Source organism: Jatropha curcas, chromosome 2 (assembly GCF_041381405.1).
Source record: "Jatropha curcas cultivar XTBG-Jc1 chromosome 2, XTBG_Jcur_1.0, whole genome shotgun sequence".
NCBI lineage: Eukaryota > Viridiplantae > Streptophyta > Magnoliopsida > Malpighiales > Euphorbiaceae > Jatropha > Jatropha curcas.
The window spans coordinates 3,034,065-3,057,851 of record NC_143152.1 but is presented as its reverse complement, the minus strand read 5'-3'; the positions used below and the strand labels follow the sequence as shown (position 1 = coordinate 3,057,851).

The 23,787-nt window shown below is 32.8% G+C and overlaps 2 protein-coding genes and 2 pseudogenes across 3 annotated transcripts; 3 read left to right on the top strand and 1 right to left on the bottom strand.

Annotated features, from left to right (window-relative positions):
• Positions 1 to 45: 45 nt before the first annotated feature.
• Positions 46 to 2,349, bottom strand: LOC105645207 (tRNA (guanine-N(7)-)-methyltransferase pseudogene; annotated as a pseudogene). Its single transcript, XR_016319419.1, has 2 exons — positions 2,174 to 2,349; positions 46 to 1,034 (listed from the first exon to the last, which is right to left on the bottom strand). The product of XR_016319419.1 is annotated as a tRNA (guanine-N(7)-)-methyltransferase pseudogene (transcript).
• A 2,502-nt stretch (positions 2,350 to 4,851) lies between these two features.
• On the top strand, positions 4,852 to 7,594 carry LOC149498057 (disease resistance protein RGA2 pseudogene; annotated as a pseudogene).
• LOC119371277 (uncharacterized) lies at positions 6,661 to 7,888 on the top strand. The gene has a single exon (XM_089717419.1). It carries the CDS (start codon positions 6,661 to 6,663, stop codon positions 7,279 to 7,281), a length of 621 nt encoding a protein of 206 aa, XP_089573545.1. The 3' UTR covers positions 7,282 to 7,888.
• A 5,402-nt stretch (positions 7,889 to 13,290) lies between these two features.
• On the top strand, positions 13,291 to 22,758 carry LOC149498056 (disease resistance protein RGA2-like). The gene is made up of 2 exons (XM_089718398.1): positions 13,291 to 15,066; positions 21,758 to 22,758. The coding sequence occupies exons 1-2, from the start codon at positions 13,508 to 13,510 to the stop codon at positions 22,638 to 22,640; spliced, it is 2,442 nt and encodes an 813-aa protein (XP_089574524.1). The 5' UTR covers positions 13,291 to 13,507; the 3' UTR covers positions 22,641 to 22,758.
• The last annotated feature ends 1,029 nt before the right edge of the window (positions 22,759 to 23,787 follow it).

Here is a 23,787-nt window from a genome sequence, read left to right as displayed (position 1 = left end):
CGGTCATGAGAAAAATATAATGAATGAATTGAAATGAAGTGAGAATTAGGGAAGGCGGAGTAATATCATAAAACTGAAGCTGGGTACAATACAAGATAATAAAAATCTTAGCTAGAAAATAAATAATAAGCACATAATCCTACAAAATTAACAATGACAAAAAATTGCTCAGATAAGAATAAGGGTAAAAAGTAACCTAGCAAAACTGATTGGCTTAATTAGTTTAAGCCATCTGTTTAAGTATGTCTAAGTTTCTTATGTATCATAGAGATGGTGCAATACGTCCATAGACTGCTTGGAAAGTCTGTCCCCCATTCCTAGCCACCTTTTGTCCTTCTTCAGTTGCTGTGCTTTGGAGCTCTACAACAGGATCTACTCCAAGCTCCTCCTCTGTGAGGGCTTCAAACATAGGGTGATTCTCCAAACAAGCCTTCATCCACTCACCCAATTCTTCCACATCAGTAATTGCATAAATAATCCCGCCAATCTCAAGAACATAGGCATACTCATCTAGCAAATGTGGACTAATAACCCTTCGACGATGATTCTTCTCCTTTAAGTGGGGATCCGGAAACAGGAAAAACATCTTCGTAAGCTGTCCTTTCCCAAAGTAATTTGGTATGTATTTCATAGAATTGGTTCGAACCATTGAGGCATTTTGATATTGACCTGGATTAGCTATCCTTAATGCAGAAATTCGTTCCTTGACATATTCTGTCACTTTATCCCTAAGTTCCATACCAATCATTAGGGTTTCAGGAAAAAGGGTTGAGACTAATAAGTAGCCCTCCAAAACCACAACCAACATCCGCAAACTGAATCTTTTTGGAACTATCCACTTGATCAGATGAAGGGAAAAATTGCGGGTAATGAACTGAATAGTCAACATGAGAAGGGGAAATTGGAACAGGGAAGTGTGAGTCACTGAGTGGGTTGCTATGTGCTCGTGCTCTGTAGAAGCGTTTCCTTGGCAGGCCAGTTGACTTGCTGAGAGTTGGGTTTACCTCATTTTCTAGCATGTTTTTCTCCGTAAGCTACATAAAAAGGATCAATAAGAATTAGACAGTAAAAGTATTAAAAGATAAGAAAGAAAGAAGAATATGGAGAACAAAGAGTAGAAGACTGCTAGATATATTCAAGAATCTAACAAATAAATAATTAGTAAAGGTACCCTACAATGGCTCAATAAAATTAAAAGCAGACATACACAAATAATCAAGATAAAAACAGAGGATAACTCCACTGTCTGCTATGATCTAAAACTACTTAAAACCGTAAAGATAGAAATAGAAATTCAATGATCAATAATTAATAACAGAACCAACACCAAAGAACAGTCAACATTAGAATAGACAAATATGAAACAGTAATTCTCGAGTATATCAGCGAATGAATGTAAAACATAGAAAAGAATGAGACAGGCAGAGAGACAGCACTCTCAAATAAACTACAGCTTTAAAGAAGATTTCAAAACCATTGATATGACTTTCGGGATTTGACAAATACACCTCTTCACAGGTTCAGAATGTCTCTAGTTAGCTAATTCTGATACCCATAGTTATTGATCAAGTAGTAAGCAGTCACAAGGCAGAACCATTAAACTTACACTGAATCAATCAGAAATAAATCATTCTACTTCTGCTAAATCTCCCATTAGTTCCAAAGAACACCTTGCTTCATTTAAAGAGATGCATAAGGTTATGATTAAAGATTAGACCTGTACTCTCAATATGCAAGGCGAATTTCTACAATGTTGCTGTCCCAAATTTGCAAGCTCAACAATGACACATCAATATATAAGTCCATTCGCATTCACGCATTGGCATATCATAGTAGATGTAGTCGATAACTGACCTAATTAACAAGAATCCAAATCCAATATACACCAAAGTCTTTAACTTTTTAGTTAACGAACTCAGACCATAAATCATCTTTGGCACAGTAATCCAAATATGAGGATCAAAACTTAGGTCAAAATATCTATCAAAATCACATGAAAGATTTTTTTTTTTTTTTTCTGTAAGGCTAAGTAGTAGTTGTGGTTGTATTGACAAACAGCAAGAAACAAAATTCAAAATTCAATAACATTTCAAAACCAACAATAAAATTACTCTAAGATAACAAAATTCAGCATTCAGCAACGAAAGGGAATGTACTGTAACAGAGGGAGTACCTTTTTATGCAGAACTCAAAACGCTTTTACTTGTACTAGGCTTGGGGCAAAGAAATAGGTAGAGGCGGTTGCGCTATTAGGGAAGAGATTGGAGAATTTGGGAATTAGGGGTTTCTTTTCCCCGGGCCAGTTACAAGAAGAGGCGGTTGCGCTATTAGCCGTGGGGTGGCTATAATTGCAATTTGCAGGGCTTTAGTTGGTAGATTAACTAACATAAGCTTATCAAATCTTGAGGGTTTTATTGTTGTTATTTTTTTTTTAGGAATAAAGTTAAAAATGATTAAAAAGATCAAATTTAATATTTTGAGTCAATTAAAATAATCAAAAAATCAGATTAACATTTTAGATCAATTTAGCTGTTGATTCTTCAATGTTTTTTTAGGCATCTAAGACTATAATTAGAATTAACCTGTATAATTTGTTAAAATTAATTAATTAATTATGGAATGGAAGAAAACTAAAGTATATTGTAGCCGTCTTTACCTTGACTAATGATTTTAAGTTCATAAATATATATTGATTTGAATATTTTAAAACGAGGTAATTACAAATTCAGTTTCTAAACTTTTGAAAAATTTCTATTCAGTGTTTCAACGAAAAACGTTTACAATCAAATTTCTGACCAGATAAATTTTTTTCAATTAGGTGTATTCATTTTACGTGGCTTTTTTAAAATAAGAATAGGATTCATGAGACCCACTTAATATTCAAAATATTGCTCAGTAGGTCGACATATAGCTTAACACGTGGGATTTAACATTTACAGTTTCAAAAATGTATTAGTTAATGCAAATTTAGTACTATTAACTAAAAAAATTAATGAAATCTTTTAATTATCTTGTTACCTGTTTTATAAAATGGATAATGTGCAAAACACCAATAATAATCTTTTATAAAATTTAAATCAATGCATATTTCAATTTCGATAACTCAAATCTATAAATGTTTTAATATATGATATTAATTAAGATCATTTTATAAAATTTTATAGAAAAAATTATTTATCTTGGTTAAATATTTCCAAGAATTTTAATATTCATATTAAGATTTTTTATTATTTATTTTTTTATGTGCAATCATATCATTATTTCATATAAATTATGTGATATGTAAAATTTTCTTAAATACATATATAATCACAAAAACTTTCCTAATAGTTTTTTAAAAAAAGAAATTTGAAAAGAAAAAAAAAAGTACATACATAATCAATTAGATTTACCCGCTAGACTTATCATGCCAAATGGCACAAAAAGAAAGTATTTGTACTAGTAAATTATTTACTGTAGTAGAAGCCAAAAATAATATTCAATCAAATTAAGTTTATTTTGGGTCAAAATTAAAGATTAGCAATATAGCTGAAGATTTCTTAATTAGCAGTTACTAAAACAGTTAATTTTAGACTGCTAATTAAGTAAATAAATACCCTCTTATAATTTAATTCCATAATAATTAGTTAATAAAATATCTCATCATTTTTTATTTTTTTTTTGCTGTTAATTGTACCTAACTTCAATACCCACAACGGAATCATATGTGGACTAGTTCAAAAAAAAATATTAAAGATTTTTTAGGAAATAACTTTCACATCAGAGATATGAAATAAGTTTTACAGTAGAGTAATATATTATTTTAATGATATTTTAAAAATATACAAGTGGGTATAAGAAGTTGTTTTTGCAACCTTTATATGATATGGACTATTATTGACCTAGTTTATTAAAACTAGATTATAAACATCATCATGCCTAGACAAGGCAAAGAAATTAAATAAATTCTACAATGTAATAGCACATCAAGGCATAGCATAATGGTAAGTGTATATACGACCTCTCAATAGATTCAGGTTTGAATTCCCTTCTTCTAATATTCAAAAAAAAAAAAAAATTCTGCAGAAAAAAATTCTTCTAAGTTTGTCAAAAGTCTGGAAAATATTTCAGGCTATTGAAAATAGAAGTCGTTTTCTTTAAAAATGACTTATTTTTTATTTTGACCATGAAAATATTTTTCCTTGATTTATTTTTTTGAACGCTTCTAACAATAGAATTTGCGAAAAATATTTTCATGCATGTTATTTTATGGAAACAAGCGAAGCAAAGAGCTTAAAAGAGAAAAAAAAAAAAAAACTTTCATTGTCTTTGAGCATTTGTTTATTTAAGGAATTTAACAATTGAAAATATCAAATATTATTTGAGTTATAGAATCAAGTAATTCAACGGGTCAAGATGAAAGTATATTTTTTATTAGAGGGAATGGGGCTACCATCAAAATACCATTTATTGTACTTTAATGGAGAATATTTTTGAGCAACTACTTTTTATATTTTAAGCAATGAATTTATAAAAAGTAGTCTCTAAAACTAATTATTTTGACATTTTTTTATAATTAGAAACTTTATTATTATTATTTTTTATTGTTAGTATTAAATAAAGATTTTTCGATAATGTTAATTAGACAGAGGTGTCGCACGCCCAGAGACTTTAGCTTGTCTCTTTTATTCCTCATTTCTTTTCTGAGTGTTCCCATTTCCTGTGGACTTAGCGTTTACCCAGTTTACAGAGCAAAGAAATGGAATATTAGAAGTTAGAACCTGTCTTCTTTGGCTTGCTATATAATATTTCCATTTGTATATTAACCATTATTCATTAAATCATTCACTCACTCACTTCCTAGTGAAAACAATGGCAGAGTCTTTTCTGTTCAACACTGCAGAGAGCATTTTGGAGAAATTGGCCTCTCTTGCTCTTGAAGAATTTTTATTGGCATGGGGGATTGAAGATGACCTTGAGAAAATTAAACAGATGTTACTTGCTATCAAAGCTGTGCTTTCTGATGCAGAGAAGCGTCAATCCCAGGACCACAGGATAGAGTTTTGGCTTGGAAAGCTTAAAGATGTCCTTTATGATGCAGAAGATGTGATTGATGAGTTCCGCTGTGAAGCTTTGCGCAGGCAAGTGGTGAAATCTGGAAGCACTACCAGGAAGGTACGCCGATTCTTTTCTAGTTCTAATCCACTTGCTTTCCGCTTTCAAATGGGCCATAAATTAAAGAAGGTTAGGGAGAGAGTTGCTGGAATTGCAGCTCTCAAGTCTGATTTTGGTCTCACTGAGCGGACTAGTGATAGTTATGTCATACGTAAAGAGAGGGAAATAACCCACTCCTTTGTGGATGCTTCAAATGTCATTGGAAGGGACAAAGATAAAGAAAGAATTATCAAAGAATTGTTGAAACCTGCTGATAATGAAAATATCTCCATTCTTCCAATTGTTGGAATTGGAGGTCTGGGAAAGACTACACTTGCTAAATTGGTGTATAATGATGAGAGGGTGGTAAGTCATTTTCAGTCAAAATCATGGGTATGTGTCTCTGAAGACTTTGATTTGCAGAAGATGATAATTAAGATCCTTAACTGTGTGAGCCCTGTTAATATGAATATGGATATTGAGCAATTGCAAATCGCCTTGCGAGAGGCTTTATATGGAAAGAGATATTTACTCGTACTGGATGATGTTTGGAATGAGGATAGAAGAAAATGGCTTGAATTGAAAATTTTATTGATGGGGGGTGCTAGTGGAAGTAAGATCTTGGTCACCACACGCAGTAAGCATGTTGCTTCAATCATGAGCACAGTCTCATCATATGAGTTAGACCATCTTTCTCATGAGTATTGTTTGGCTATATTCTGTAAATGTGCATTTGAAGAACCAGAAGATAAACAAAACCCAGACCTCATAAAAATTGGGGAAGAAATCGTGAGCAAATGCAAAGGAATTCCTTTGGCAGTAATAACTTTAGGAACCTTACTTTACTCTGTAGCTGGTGAACGTGATTGGAAATTTGTAAGGGACAATGATATATGGAAATTAGAGCAGAAGGAAAATGATATTTTGCCTGCTTTAAAATTGAGTTATGAACACATGCCATCCTACTTGAAGAGATGTTTTGCTTATTGTTCGATTTTTCCGAAAGATTATCTATTTGTAGATATAGAGTTAGTTTATTTTTGGATATCGCATGGACTTATTCAATCTTCGAATGAAAATCAAGAGTTGGAAGATGTTGGCATCCGTTGTTTCCAAGAGCTGTGTTCTAGATGTTTTTTCCAAGATTTCTCTGAATACAATGGTAATGTATATTGTAAAATGCATGATCTAATACACGACCTAGCATTAACAGTGACTCAAAATGAATGTTTAATAGTAACCTCTTCCAACGAACAGATACCCAAAAGTATTTGACATTTATCATTTCCTTACCCTGAATTGCTTCCTGAGGATCTTCCTAAGCCCGTAAGAAAGCTAGATCGTATAAGAACTATTTCCTGTTCAAATGAAAGAGGCAAGGGGATTAGTAGTGAGATATTTCTTAGAACGTGTATCTCAAAATTCCAATATTTGAGGGCTTTGGATTTGAGTTTTTCCAGGGTGAAAGTGCTTCCTGAAGGGATAGGCAGATTGAAGCATTTGAAATATCTTATTTTATATGGGAATATGCACATTAACAGACTGCCTAATTCTATATGCAAGCTACAAAGCTTACAAACTCTACTACTTGGTGATTGTTATGGTCTAGAAGAGTTGCCTAAAAATATGGAATTGATTAATCTTAGATGTCTTTGGATAACTACAAAGCAAAGGTATTTACCAGTTGGCGGAATAGGGTGTCTCAAGTCTCTTCAATATTTGTTCATCACCGACTGTGACAATCTGGAGTCTTTGTGTGAAGATATCCAAGGTCTCAAAAGGCTTCAAACATTGGTTATCCGTGATTGTGACAGCTTGGTTTGTTTGCCACCAAGTGTGAGATTCCTAGCTTCTTTAAAGACTCTTGTTATTGCAGATTGCAGAAGTCTTAGTTTGACAATGAAGGAAGACTCAGCAAGTCAATTTAGCCTTCGCGAACTGAAGATTGGAGGATTATCAAAATTAGTGGATTTTCCAGAATGGCTTCTTCGAGGATCTACTAATAGTTTAAAAGTTATCGAAGTTGTTTCTTGTCACAGCCTCAGAGACCTGCCAGACTACATACAGAACATACAATCACTAGAAGAGTTTCATATCAAAGGTTACAAGAAACAGGTGAGAATGCTAGAATTTCAAACCTCTTGCTAATTTACGAGAAGAAGAAGCCAAAAATCAGCAATACTATTAACCTCCCTATATAGATGCTTCACCTGAACCTGCCAATCACGTGCCAAACACTCTTTGCATGCCCGAAATCAAATTTCTATGACATACACCAGCAGAAGCGTTTGAGAGAAGGACAGCCACCACTGCCTGGGAATCAGATTGAAGGCCTAATTTTTTTTCCCCCCTTCACTTTTCTTTTTAAATATCTGTTAATTCCCTTTTTTTTATAAAGTTTTGTGTTGAAAATAATGTGACTTAAAATTAATCAACTATTACTAATTACTAAATTGGTATAGATTGCTTGGTTTTTCAAATATATATATATATACCCCAAAATATATATATATATATATATATATATATATATATATATATATATATATTGGGTTAATTAGAATTGAATGGTTGACCCTTGCAATCACACAGTTACAGAGTCCAACTTAGAGTAACATATCCTGGTCTGGCCGAGTTGGGGAGATCTCTAGATTTTTCCGATCTCCGCATAACTAAAATAGATGAGCAGCTTGTCAGATTTTACCTTTTGTAATTTTACTATATTAATTCAACATTGTGAGTTTATTAGTTCGTATGAAGTAGTAGTGTCGTGTTCATTAATTATCCATTCCCTATTGAAGGTTTATGTATTTGGCTACTTTTATTTATACATTCTTGTAATTATATTTTATATAATCCAAAATGAAGTTCTGCAGTGCCTTCACACGTGTGATATTAAGAATTTTTAAAAATTATATGCATTTTGTTATTATTTGTTTGTTTATACTTTATAGAGAGCAAACTCATGGTATTAATATGTATAGTTTACGCAGCACGACTATTCTGCAATTGCAAGCCCAAAGACTTGGAAATTCTTGCAATTGCTTTGCGATTAACCTGTGAGTAAATGGTAATTTTCAAAATAAATGAGTTTTACCTCTTTTTTTTTTTTTTTTAATAAAAAGCGTTCATAAATATCAGAAATTGTTAATAAATTATGAGTTATTTAAATAGATTATTAATTACTAACAAGATATTAGTTGAGGTGGTTAGCAACCTCAATTCTTGTAAGCATGAGAATACAAATTCGAACCCTAAAAAACACACATTAAGCTTTACGGCTCGAAGAATTATATAACAAATTTAAATGTTATAATCTATAAGGTAAACCAATATTAAAAGGTTAACACTCCATTCTTATATGTCTTTTATAGATTCGGTACTCGTTTGTGATATGAAAATCGTCTTTCTAAGCTGGTATTTCTCCAATAGTTTTGTACTTAACACATTCAAATGTTTTTTTGTTGTATCTGATTTAATTAATTGTATCATCCACATGTATCTTGATGCATCGTGTCATGGAAGATAGTGGCGTCATTCTTTGGTAGGTTGCCCATCACTCTTCTACCCGAATGATATTACTCGGTAATGTGTTATAGAAACTGTTTTTTCTTTATAATGAATATATTGATATCTGATTATCCCATGCATACAATTCAATTAAGGAAATAATTTCATATCTAGCCGTGCGATCTTCATTTATCTATTTACTTATCTATTAACTTAAATAGTCATATTCAAAAATAAAAATAAAAATGTTACAAAACATAAAGAAAATAATTTTAAAACTATATTTTTTAGAATAAAAAATATTTATTATTTTAAACTAAGTTTAGTAAAATGAAAAGATAAATGTGTCAAATAAAGCGAAATGCGTGCATAGCAATGACATTAAATAGAGAATTGGTATATTATAACCAACCTGAAAAATAGAACAAGTATACAAGGCCGGAATAAAGCCGACAAGAGAAATAGTATGATTCAATTTGTCTAAATTAAAATAAATTATTTAATAAATTGACTATATTATTTTTAATTTATTTAAATTATAATAAAATATTGAAGAAATGAAATAATTACTATTAATCATATATAAATAGTAAAAATAAAAAACTTATTATTTATAAATCTATAAATATGATAAATATTGAAAAATATAATATTTTCTTAAATATAATAAATATTAAAAAAAAAACTAAGCAAAAGTAGGAACAATTAATAACGTGAAATTGGAAAAGTCAAGTCAAGTCAACCCTAGCTTTGGAAGAGCCCACGCGTCATGTGTTGTAGCCTTAGTGATCAGTTTGATTAACGTTCACTGCATGCTTATTATCAATTTACTGATATTGAAGGACAAAGACTCGCAACGATTAGACCCACTTTCGCAGAAAATAGGAACCTGGAGGACATGTTCAATTGGTAAAGGTTGATGGCTTTCATTTTCTCCCTCTGTAACTTTTCCATCCAGAAATGTTAATGGGATTATATTTTCTCCCTCTGTAACTTTCATTTTCTCCCTCTTTATGTTTATTTCTGATTTGATAAAGACTTGCTATGAGCTTAGGTAACCTTCAGTTATCTCAAGTCATTGTATCGGTCCGATCTAAATTCACGGTTTGTGACACCTTATAGATAAAAATTAATAGAAAATTATATAAATAAATTAACTTACGTACATATATCGAATGATACCCTCTTATGATTTTATTCCATTATAATTAATCATAAAATAAATAAAGTTTAGCCATTCGTCTATTTTTTAAGTTGCGGCTTGCAGGTGTACTTAACTTCAACATTATTTGAAGAAACGTAAATAAACAAACGAATACACACGATGGAATCATATATGTACTAGTTTGAAAACAAATGTTTAAGGTTTGTTAGGAAATAACTTTCACATATAGATGTGAAATAAATTATACAGTAGAGAAATATTATTTTAATGATATTAGAATTAACTTGGTATTTTAAAAATATAGGTGGGTATAAAAATCATCCCTAAACACAGCAAAGAAATTAAATAAATTCTGCAGTAGAATAATGTTATTTTAATGATATTACAAGTAGTAACTTGACATTTTAAAAATACAAGTGAATGTAAGAAATTGTTTTTCGTTACGTGTATGATATGAATTTGTGGTTGACTTGGTATACCAAAATTAGGGTATCCATATCAACATTTCATCTAATATCAAACGGCTAAAATGTATTTTAGCGAAATACAAATTAAAGATTTGATATTTTTGCATAACAAATTGAAATTTTGGTACGCCAATATAGTAGGGGATATAGTCCATGTACGTATGAGTGAAATTAAGCTCTATTTATAGACATAATATTCTAGCTTGCACATACATAGATATAGCCTATAGGCAGAGCACATACCCTCAAATTTTACTAAAAAAACTTTATGGTCCTCTCTACTAGTGAAAATGATTTTGTGGCCTCTTAAAGATTTAAATTTGTTACTGGTACACCTCCCTCCAAACAGATAAAAATGTGGAATTTAAAACAGTTGATGTATGCAAAATAGAGTAAAAAAAATTTTTTTTTTTATTTTTAATTATATGCAGACTGGAAATATTTTTTTGCGGTGAGCACACTAAGATTACAAACCCTTTCAACATCGACTCTTTGCTTTTTCTCTAGAGATAACTTCCTCCATTGTAACCTCTCCACTTCTCGTATTTCCTCCAAAAAGCAATCTTCTGCATAAGCTATTCAGGAACTTTCTACTCCTCTTATATCTCTTCAGTATAAAACTCTCTATGACTTCCAAAAATGTTTCTCTTGGTAACAAAATTGATTCTCTTTCCAAAATTTCAAATAAAAATTTATATTATATAAGTTATCCATCAAATAATGTGATTTTCACCTTGTATTTTTACTTCTATATGTTTCATTTTATCAATTTCTCCTTCAATCTAGATTTTTCTTTAAAACTACGATCCATGAATTTGAGTTTTGGATTTAGAGCACTATATATTTGGGACTTGAAAAGAAAGTGAGCAGTAATCATATGGTTTTAGATTTGGATACAAAAAAAAATTCTATATTTGACTCGTTAAATATTGTATTTGACCATTCAACACCTCAACTTGTAAATAACACTTATTGTATAGTTAAAAATGTAAAAAATATTATTCCAAAAGTTACATTAACCACGTATTAAATCAATATTTTGCAAATAAAAACGAAAAACCTTAAAAAATATTTTTTTTAATTAAGGAAGTGTGAGATTATTAAAAAAAGTGAAATTCAAGATATCATAATGTTGCTTTTAAAGTTTAGGGTGCCATAAAATTTTAAAAAATTAATTATTTATTCCCTGAAGTATGACGGAATCATCTAAGAAATTCCTTTGTTTTGAACAAATATTCAAAGCATCTCTAACGTTTTCATCTGTCACTCCAAATAATCTCTTGGTCCACTTTTGAGGTTGTTTTCCGTTAAATATAAAAAAAAAGCAAGAAAGAGGTGAGAGAACATATATATAAAATTGATAAAATTACCTCAATGGGAAAGCCTTCACGCATCTACAGGTGAACTAGCCTTTTAGGTCTTTGGTAAAATTACTTCACTAGTATTGCAATGAGCATGATTAATTAAAAAAATTCCTAATGAAGAGGATGTAATTTCTCCAAAACCGATACATTTTTCAACTAATTTCCCCTTGTTATCTAATAGCAACAAAATTCAAAGTTAAAGAAGCCAAAAGCGCGTGGCGAGACAGCAAATGAGTCTGCGCCTAATAAGCCAATAAACAAGGCCAACACTGTATCTGCGATCTCCTCAATCCGTAATGCGTCCACATGGACAAGCTGGACCTCCAGGTCGACAGTAAGAGCCGAGTCGACGGCATGGTCAGTTGAACTGAGGCATAGGATGAGCTGATAAGGACGGAATCGACATTGAGCGACACGAGGAAGGTAAGCAAGAGAGTGGAGATTTTGGGGGTGGAGGTGAGGGGGTTTGTGTGGAGAGGTTAGAAAAAGAGTTTGAAGATGGTGAAGATGGCAGGGTGGCGATATTGAAGGCAAAGAAGCCGATGGTGGAGGAGGCGGTGCAGAGGAGATGGCGGGGAGGGAGAGAATGGATCTGCTGCTTTCATATGGCCAAAGGGTGTTTTCTTCCTTTCTATGTCACTTGACTGAAGGGACTACTTAGAATGACAGAAGTAAACATGAGTGAGGCGCTGAATATTTATTCAAAGCGAATGAATTATTTTAATAATTTTATCATACCTCATGGTTAAATAATTAATTTTTTTAAAATTTTTTATTAAAGTTCAAAGATTAAATTATATATGAAAAGAAGGATATGACGGGCTAAGACAGATACCCCAATTGAATATTAAAATTATTAACAAATACAAACAAAGAAAAGATGATCCATAATAACACATCAACATAAAATAAAAATTACTTAAATTTTCTACTTTAATATTCTTAATTAAATTTTCAATCTTAACATCATTATTAAAAATTAGGGCCTCTATCGTTGATTTGTTTAGAGATAATTAGCAATTCGATGAAGAATTTCAATATTTTTAGAAGTTTCAAATTCATCACTAAAACACTACATATTTTAGGTTGTTCAATATAATATTATAGGCATTTTCTTGATAAAAACCGAAGATCACTAACAATATATAAGTTTTGTGAAATCTTGAATTTCAAATCAACATTGTGAAACGGCCTTTTAAATTTAACACCAATAGATATTTATGTAGGCAAAAACTTATACACTGTGATAATTATTTGGATTTTTCTTCATTTGCATATCTTTAAACTTTTACTTTACGTACAAATAATTATCTAATATATATTTAAGACCACAATTTTATTAATAAATTTTTAAATATTTTATAAATTTTTTAAAATGTCTTTAAAATATTCAGGAGGTATCTTGAAATCTATGAAATTAATAAAATCTATGAAACTAAGATATTTTTTGTCTAGATTGGTCGCTGCACTGCACAAACCAAATGATTGAAGAATTAATAAATTTTATAAAAAAAATATGAAATGAAATGAATTCCACAGTTTAATAATGTTATTTTTTATTTTAATCACAAACCCATTGGCCGGATTAAAAGTAGAGAATAAATATCGTGCCTAGACAGTGCAAAGACATGCAATATTAGAATGTCTATCTTCTTTGTCTAGCGAAAGCGAGGAATCTAAGGTTTTCACTTTACATCTTTATTCTAGGTTTGGATGGCTTGGGATTAGATGCTTAAGTGTGTTCAGGTTTTTCATAGTCATATTAATACTGATAAAATAAATTATTTTGCTGGAAAAAAAAAAAATCATTTCCATTTGTGTTTGATCTTTACTCATCAAACCATTCACTCACTTCCAACGAGAAAACAATGGCGGAGTCTTTTTTGTTCAATACTGCAGAAAGCGTTTTGGGCAAACTGACTGCTCTTGCTCTTCAAGAATTTTTCTTGGCATGGGGGCTTGAAGATGATCTAAAAGGAATTAAAAAGATGTTACTTACTATCAAAGCTGTGCTTTATGACGCGGAGGAGCGTCAGTCGCAGAGTCAACGGATAAAGCTTTGGCTCGGGATGCTTAAAGATGTTCTTTATGATACGGAAGATGTGATTGATGAGTTCGAATGTGAAGCTTTGCGAAGGCAAGTGGTGAAATCCGGAAGCACTACTAGGAAGGTACGCCGATTCTTTTCTACATCTAATCCACTTGCATTCCGCCTTAAATTGGGCCATGAATTAAAGAACATTAGGAAGAGAGTAGCTGAAATTGCATCTCTCAAGTCTGATTTTGGTCTCAATGAGCGGATTAATGATAATTATGTCATCCATAGGGAGAGGGAAATGACCCACTCCTTTGTGGATGCTGCGAATGTCACTGGAAGAAACCAAGACGCAGAATTTATCATTAAAAATTTGTTGAGCGCTGCTGAAAATGACAATGTCTCCATTATTCCAATTGTTGGAATTGGAGGAATGGGGAAGACTACGCTTGCTCAATTGGTGTGTAATGATCCTAGAGTAGTTACTCATTTTGAGTTGAAATTATGGGTCTGTGTCTCTGATAACTTTCATTTGCAAACTGTGATAATTAAGATTCTCAACTGTGTAAGCACTGGTCAACGATATGTGGGTTTGGATATTGAGCAATTGCAAAGAGCCTTGCGAGAGGCTTTACAAAGAAGGAGATACTTACTCGTATTGGATGATGTTTGGAATGAGGATAGAAACAAATGGCTTGACTTGAAAACTTTATTAATGGTGGGTGCTAATGGAAGTACGATCATAGCCACCACACGAAGCAATGATGTTGCTAAAATTATGGGCACAGTTGCTTCATACGCTTTAGGTCGGCTTCCTGAACCAGATTGTTTGTCTTTGTTTTTTAGATGTGCATTCGGAGAAGTGCAGAACCAAAATCCAAACCTCATACACTATGGAGAACAAATTGTGAGTAAATGTAAGGGAGTTCCTTTAGCAGTAATAACCTTAGGAACCCTACTTTACTCTGTAACAGATGAAAGTGCTTGGAAATTTGTAATGGACAGCGAGATATGGAAATTAAAGCAAAAGGATAATGATATTATGCCTGCTTTAAAATTGAGTTATGAACTCATGCCAGCCTACTTGAAGAGATGTTTTGCTTATTGTTCGATTTTTCCAAAAGATTATGTATTTGATGATCTTGAATTGGTTTATTTTTGGATGTCACATGGACTTGTTCAATCTTCAAATGAAAATGAAGAGTTGGAAAATGTTGGCTTGAGGTATTTCCAAGAGCTATGCTCTAGATGTTTTTTCCAAGAGTTCGATATATATTATGGTACTGTTAGATGTAAAATGCATGATCTAATACACGATCTTGCATTATCAGTCACTCAAATTGAATGCTTAAAGGTAATAAATGGCAATGAATCATTATCTGAAAGCATTCGACACTTTGTTGGATTTAATTTTCTATTGTGGGCTTAATATGTAAAATTAAATATGTACAGCAGTCCAATTGTAAAGTCAATTTCAAATGTGGTCTTGATTGTGAATAATTGACTATTGAGGTATCAACTAATTATAGATATTAAGTGTAGAGACCATTATATAATTCCTATTTCGTTAAAGGACCGATATAGGAATTGTACTAACCCTACAGGTATATAAAGGTCGTGGTCCCCAGAGGAGTTGAATACGATTCAGTTTTACGTTCCTTTCGTACTGCTTCCGCAAAATCGATTCTTCAATTCTCTGGAAGGCTGCAAACCTAATTCTATACATCAAGATCGACGAACAACGATGTCAGGTACGCAACCTTTTCTTATTCAATCTATTTTGTTGAATCTAGTGGTTTGCACGATCTAGGTTATTATTGAATTATTTGAGTTTAATTCATAACAAGTAGTATCAGAGCCTTGTGCATAATTGCTAGATTTTAGATTGGTTTTTCGTATTTTTTTTTTTTATTTATTTGTTTACCCTACTGTTTATAGATTGAGGGTTTTGTTTAATAAAAAAAAAAAAAAATGTATATATATATTTTTGTTCTCACTGTTCTTCGGATTCCCAAGAACAGGTAAGAGGTTTTGAACTAACGCCATTAACGATTAATTGTTCGTTTGGTATTTTTTTTTTTTTCTTTGCTGGCTGGATCTTGTTAAAAAAAAAAAAAAAAAAAAAAACCTCCATTGTTGGCGGCGGAAAGGGGCTGGAACCTGTTATTTTCCGTCCCTTATCGTTTTGTTTTTTAGGTTAGGGATGGAAAATAACAGTTAGGTCCCTGGAAAATTTCATATTAGTCCCTTAATTTTCTGTAATTTCATATTGGTCCCTTAATTTTCTGTAACTTCAGATTAGGTCTTTTAATTTTCTGTAACTTCAGATTAGGTCCCTAAATTTTCTGTAACTTCAGATTAGGTCCCTAAATTTTCTGTAATTTCAGATTAGGCCCTAAATTTTCTGTAATTTCAGATTAGGCCCTAAATTTTCTGTAACTCCAGATTAGGCTTTAATTTTCTGTTTTCTTTCGATTAGACCCTGAACTTTATTTATTCAAATATATTTAGTCCTATTTTATAATTTAGTCTCAAATTTAGTGACTTAAAGACTAGATTATAATTTTTTTTTGGACTAAATAATTTTAGATTATTAAATATTTAGACAATCAATTCATTTAATTGCAATTGTTTTGTTTTAATTACAATTAAATGATTTAATTTGTCGACTTGAGATTAAATTTTGGAGTGATTAAGTCCCTATTCTGTTTGATATTTATTAAAATAAATTGATTTGATCAATAAGTCACCAAAGTGACCTCTATTGCTTGAATTGATTTATTTTAGAATATTAGACAGGTGTATTAGAATTCGTTGCGGATAGTTAATCGGCCCAAAGGAAGGTTGCTATCTGGCTGAGTTTTGAATACATGTTTGGTAATAAATATGTGATAATTGTTTGATTATTTTCCATGACAATGATATATCGGCCCAAAGGAAGATTTATTATTTGTCAGGACTATGTTATCAATATTTGATTGCTGCATTGAGATACTAATTACAAGTTAATGTTTTACATCCAAAGATGAGAATATTAATGTTGTGTCTGTATCTTATTTCCATTTTTTGATCTCTACTTATGTGAATTGTTTCATTTGTGGATTGTGAGCTTATACTTATCTATTTGTTTATTTTCTCTGATGTCAGCTAACATGTCATTTAATCCTGATTGTGTCCCTAAACTTGAGGGATCAAATTTTGAGTCTTGGAAATCAGATATTATGATTTTTCTGGGCTGTATGGATTTGGATCTTGCATTCAGGATGGACGAACCTGCTCCTCTTACTGATACGAGCACTGATGTTCAAAGGGTTCAGTATGAGAAGTGGGAGCGTTCTAATCGCTTAGGTCTAATGATCATGCAGAAAGGAGTCCCAGAACATGTTCGAGACTCTGTCTCAGCTGAAAAGAACAATGTTCAAAACTATCTTGCCGAGCTGGAGAGGGCTTATGTCAAGAATGACAAAGCCGAAGTGGGAACACTTTTAGGAAAATTAACCTCCATGAAGTTTGCTGGCAATGGTGGTGTTCGGGAGCATATTCTTAGCATGTCTCAGATTGCAAAGAGACTGAAGGCGCTGGGTATGGCTTTACCAGATGACCTTTTAGTCCATTTGGTTATGAATTCTCTTCCTTCTCAGTATGGACAAATTAGGACTTCCTATAATTGTCAGCCGAATAAATGGACTCTTAACGAGCTCATTTCTCATTGTGTTGATGAGGAGGAAAAGATGAATTCTAACAAAAGAGAGAGTGCACATTTTGTTTCTTCAGCTGGGAAGGGCAAGAACAAGAAAAGAAAGAGGCCTTTTGCAAAGACTGTTGAAAAGGCTATTGAGAAACCTGCTGCTGCTACTGCTGTAGATCCAGTACAAAAGAAGCCTTATGTGCCAAAATGCTTCTTTTGTGGAAAGACGGATCACTTGAGAAAGGACTGTCCTAAATTTGCTATTTGGCTTGCAAAGAAGGGTATGTACCTTGTTTTAGTCTGTTGTGAAGTTAATTTAACTTCAGCTCCTAAAAACACTTATTGGATGGATTCTGGTGCTACCGCTCATATAAGTGTTTCATTGCAGGGCTGCCTCAACTACAGAAAGCCAACTGACGGTGAAAGATACGTCTATGTAGGAAATGGCGATCCGGTTGAAGTAGAGGCAATTGGACATTTTAGATTATGTTTAAGTACTGGCTATTTTTTGGATCTTATAGATACTTTTGTTATTCCCTCTTTTAGAAGGAATTTGATTTCTGTTTCCTTTTTGGACAAATCTGGTTTTCATTGTTCTTTTGGAGACAGTGTATTCACTTTATCTATGAATTCAAAAGTTTTGGGTACTGGTTGCTTGAATGAATGTGATAATCTATATATGTTAGACATTGATACTAGTTATCATGAATCCCTGCATGTTACTACAAGAGGTACCAAAAGAAAGTTGAATATTGATAACTCAGCTGTACTTTGGCATAGACGTTTGGGTCATGTATCCAAATCAAGAATTGAGCGTCTTGTTTCTGATGGTATCTTAGATACACTTGATTACACAGGTTTGGATTCTTGTATTGAGTGTATTAAAGGAAAACAGACTAAACAAAAGAGACTAGGTGCCATTCGGTCATCCAATGTTTTAGAACTGATTCATACAGATATTTGCGGTCCATTCCATATTGCAGCTAGAAATGGCCAAAGATATTTTATATCATTCATTGATGACTATTCTCATTATGGTTACTTATATCTCATTCATGAAAAATCTGAGTCTTTGGACGTGTTCAAATCTTATAAAGCCGAAGTTGAAAATCAACTAGGAAAGAAGATTAAATCTGTTCGATCTGACCGTGGTGGTGAATATTATGGTAAATATGACGGTTCAGGCGAACAACGTCCAGGACCTTTTGCGCTTTTCCTACAGGAATGTGGAATTGTCCCTCAATATACAATGCCTGGTACACCCAGCATGAATGGTGTATCTGAGAGACGTAATAGGACTCTTATGGATATGGTAAGGAGTATGATTAGTCATTCTACTTTACCAGAGTCTCTGTGGGGTGAAGCGTTAAAGACAGCAGCTTATCTTCTCAATAGGATTCCATCTAAAGCAGTTGCTAAAACACCTTATGAACTTTGGACTGGACGTAAGCCTAGTCTAAAGCATCTTCATGTTTGGGGATGTCCAGCTGAAGCAAGGCCTTACAAGCCGAATGAAACAAAACTGGACTCCAAAACTATCAGCAGCTACTTTGTTGGATATTCTGAGCGGTCTAGGGGTTACAAGTTTTATAATCCTACTTCCAGAACTTTTTTTGAAACGAGAATTGCAACATTTTTTGAGGATGTTGATTTTGGAGGGAGAAATAAAGAAAGAAACATTGTCTTTGAAGAGGAACCAAGTAAGGATGATTCGGTTCTCATTCCTTTTGTTGTTTCTGATAGCGTACAGACTCCAGTTGCTCCTGTAACTATTCAAGATCCAATTCAAGACAATGCTATTCTTCCTCAAGAACAAATTCAACAACCTCAAGAATTAGAGCCTGTTCAAATGCCTTTGAGGAGATCTACTAGGGAGAGAAGAAGTGCTATTCCAGATGATTATATAGTGTTTCTTCAGGAACATGAGGATACTGTAGACATGATAGATGATGATCCAGTTAGTTTCTATCATGCCATGCAGAGTTCTGACTCTCATAAGTGGATTGAGGCAATGAACGAAGAGTATAAGTCTATGCAAGACAATCAAGTTTGGGATCTTGTTCAATTACCTGAAGGAAAGAAACCCATTGGTTGCAAATGGATATTTAAAACCAAAAGGGATTCTCAAGGTAATGTGGAGAGATATAAAGCACGTCTTGTAGCAAAAGGCTTTACTCAAAAGGAAGGGATTGACTATAAAGAAACCTTCTCTCCAGTTTCTTCGAAGGATTCTTTTAGGACAATCATGGCCTTAGTTGCAAATCTTGATCTTGAGCTTCATCAAATGGATGTTAAGACTGCGTTTCTCAATGGCGACATTGATGAAACAATATATATGGTGCAACCAGAAAATTTTGTAATTGGAGATCCAAAACATCTGGTATGCAAATTAAAGAAATCCATTTATGGACTCAAGCAAGCTTCTCGTCAATGGTACTTTAAGTTCAACCAAGTAATTGTCTCGTTTGGCTTTGAGGCAAATGTTGTTGAAAATTGTGTGTACCATAAGTTCAGTGGGAGTAGGTTTATCTTTTTGGTCTTATATGTGGATGACATACTTCTTGCTACTAATTGTAAAGTCTTGTTGCATGAAACCAAAGTTTTTCTTTCAAAGCATTTTGAGATGAAAGATTTAGGTGAAGCTTCTTTTGTTTTAGGGATTCAGATACATCGAGACCGTTCTCGAGGTATTCTTGGATTATCACAAAAGAGCTATATTGATAAAGTGCTCAAGAGATTTAGTATGCAGAATTCTAGACCATTGGATACCCCTATTGCAAAAGGTGATAAATTTAGTAATCAACAATGTCCAAAGAGTGAACTTGAAATTCAGGAAATGCAAAAGGTTCCTTATGCGTCAGCTGTAGGAAGTCTTATGTATGTTCAAGTTTGTACTCGTCCAGACATTTCTTTTATAGTTGGCATGTTAGGTAGATATCTCAGCAATCCAGGAATGGATCATTGGAAAGCAGCCAAAAGAGTCATGAGATATCTTCAGAGGACTAAGGGACATATGCTCACATATAGGAGATCAGATCAGCTTGAGATCATTGGGTATACTGATTCTGATTTCGCTGGATGCCAAGATAGTAGAAAATCCACATCTGGCTACGTTTTTCTATTGGCTGGCGGTGCTATTTCTTGGAAGAGTGTGAAACAAACTCTAGTGGCAACCTCCACCATGGAAGCTGAATTTGTAGCATCTTATGAGGCATCCAATCAAGCTATTTGGCTGAGAAACCTTGTCACTGGGCTGCGTGTAGTAGGTGGAATAGAAAGACCACTGAAGTTGTATTGTGACAGCAAGTCAGCCGTTTTATTCTCCAACAACAACAGGAGCTCTTCTCGATCAAAACACATTGAGATTAAGTTCTTGGCTGTGAAGGAGAGGGTACAGAGTGGACAGATATCCTTAGAGCATATTGGAACAAACTCTATGATTGCGGATCCGCTTACAAAGGCAGTGATACCGAAAGTTTTCCATGAGCACACCGCTCATATGGGTATCGTTTTGTTTGAGACTGTCTAGTTTTAGTGGGAGTTTGCTCTTTATGCATACATTATGTTTTTGAATGCTCTATTTTATTTTGGATATGTTTTATTATGAAATTTTGTTGAGTACTCATTTTGGTTGATGGTTACACTCTGTATTATTATTATTGTTTTGCTTGATCTCACTTTTGTTGGTGACCAGTTGGAAACAGACATGATGATCACATTACATGTAGTTTTCATGCTACACTTCTATAATGAATCTATGTCATTTAGGGATATTGGTAATGTAGTTGATGATGAACTTAGTCATGAGATCTATGGCGAATGTTTCTTCAGCTCTTTATCAATATAACTAATGGACGAGATTGTTTTTGGATACCTTGTATGACTGCGTTTGTTGAGCTCATTTTGGTGTATGTATTTTATTTAACATATGTTCGCCCAAGTGGGAGATTGTTGGATTTAATTTTCTATTGTGGGCTTAATATGTAAAATTAAATATGTACAGCAGTCCAATTGTAAAGTCAATTTCAAATGTGGTCTTGATTGTGAATAATTGACTATTGAGGTATCAACTAATTATAGATATTAAGTGTAGAGACCATTATATAATTCCTATTTCGTTAAAGGACCGATATAGGAATTGTACTAACCCTACAGGTATATAAAGGTCGTGGTCCCCAGAGGAGTTGAATACGATTCAGTTTTACGTTCCTTTCGTACTGCTTCCGCAAAATCGATTCTTCAATTCTCTGGAAGGCTGCAAACCTAATTCTATACATCAAGATCGACGAACAACGATGTCAGGTACGCAACCTTTTCTTATTCAATCTATTTTGTTGAATCTAGTGGTTTGCACGATCTAGGTTATTATTGAATTATTTGAGTTTAATTCATAACACACTTATCATTTCCCTACCCTGAATTACTTCCACAGGATCTTCCTACACCCTTACAAGACCTACATTCTGTAAGAACTGTTTCCTTTTTAAATGAAAGAAGCAGGGGTGTTGCTAGTGAAATTTTCATTGAGACATGTATCTCAAAATTCCAATACTTGAGGGCCTTGGATTTGGATTTTTCCAGGGTGGCTGTACTCCCTAAAAGGATAGCCAAATTGAAGCATTTGAAATATTTTAGTTTGTGTGGGAATCTTCTTATTGAAAGACTGCCTGAGTCCATATGCAAACTACAAAGCCTGCAAACTCTACTGCTTGGTGATTGTTATAGTCTTAGAGAGTTGCCCAAAGATATAAAGTACTTGATTAGCCTTAGATGGCTTTGGATAACTACACGGCAAAGGTATTTACCAAATGGTGGAATTGGGTGCCTCTGGTCTCTTCGATATTTGTTCATCACCGGTTGTAAAAATTTGGAGTATTTGTTTGGAGATATCCAAGGTCTGAAAAAACTTCAAACTTTGGTTATCCTTCATTGTGACAGCTTGGTCTCTTTGCCACCAAGTGTGAAATTTCTAGCTGCTTTGAAGACTCTTGTTGTTGCGGATTGCGAAAATCTTGATTTGATAATGGAGGAAGGAATAGATAGTCAAGACTCGACAAGCCAATTATTTAGCCTTTGCAAACTGGAGATTGAAGGCTTACCAAAGTTAGTGGATTTTCCGCAATGGCTTCTTCACATATCTAATACCGGTTTAAAAGTTATCAAAGTTGGACGTTGTAACAACTTCAGGAACTTTCCAAACTACATGCACAACATACCATCGCTTGAATTAAGCATCACTGATTGCCCCCAATATCAAGGTGAGGATATTATTATATGAAATAAAAGGTAATTTGGAATGATGGAGATAAATTATTTCCTCAATCTTCATGTAAAAATTTTAAACTACTTGTATTTTGGAATGATGGAGAGAGTATGTTATTAATCAACTTATTTAATTTTCGTTTGATCTAAAAACATAATTTTACTTGTGGTCAAATGTTTTTTCATATATTTAACTAATTAAAATTAAAATACAATATGATTAGAAAATTTACCATTTCTTAAGAGAACATTATATTTTATGTATGTATATATGTTAATTTGACAATTCTTATGTATCTGGATTAATAGGTCAAAACTTCAATTGTTGAGTTGCGTTTACATGTGGGCTTTCCTGAGCCCACATGTAAACGCAACTCAACAATAGCTTGATTGCTGGTAAGACATTATACATATTAATAGTCTCCTACATTATTTTTCAAATTTTGAATAATTATGTTACTAAAAATATTTGTAGTATAACATGAAAAAAAAAAACTATTGATTTAAACCTTTGATATTATTGATAACACATTTTTCAAAACAGAAAAAAAAAACATATTCATGCTGGTTTAGTTTGAGTGTTTGGAAGATGAAAATTATATGAGGTTGCTAGGTGCAGTGAATTGCCCCAGAGGTAAATATTTCGCTTTTTAAAGACAATATCTAATTTTTTTTCCCTTTATATTTGCTAATTTCCTTTTTCTATATATTCACACACTTTGTAAAATTTATACACATTATGTAATTATATTTTATAGACGAACTTGTGAACCAAAAAAAAAAAAAAAAGATAAAATTGAATTTGTTAGAGAAAATGAACACTTGTCACCTATTAGCTAGGGTTTTTGAATTGAATTTGAGTAGACTGTTTTTGACTTGGATTATATATTGCAGGTGTTGTGGCCTTTCAACAAAAATTATCAGCCAATGATAAACATAAATGTTAAATGTTCAATTAGTTGGGCCTTTTTTTTTTTTTTTTTTTCATACAACCAGGAGTGTAATTTCTTTAGATCGTAGAGTGTAAATGTTTTTTGCTCTTTCAGTAAAGTGTGTTTTTTCAAGGAATGAAATTTGTGTTTTCACCCTTACGGGAGTTGAAATCACTTACCATTGTAACTATCACGTTGCTGGTTCCATTTCCTTCCTTGTTGTGTTATTGT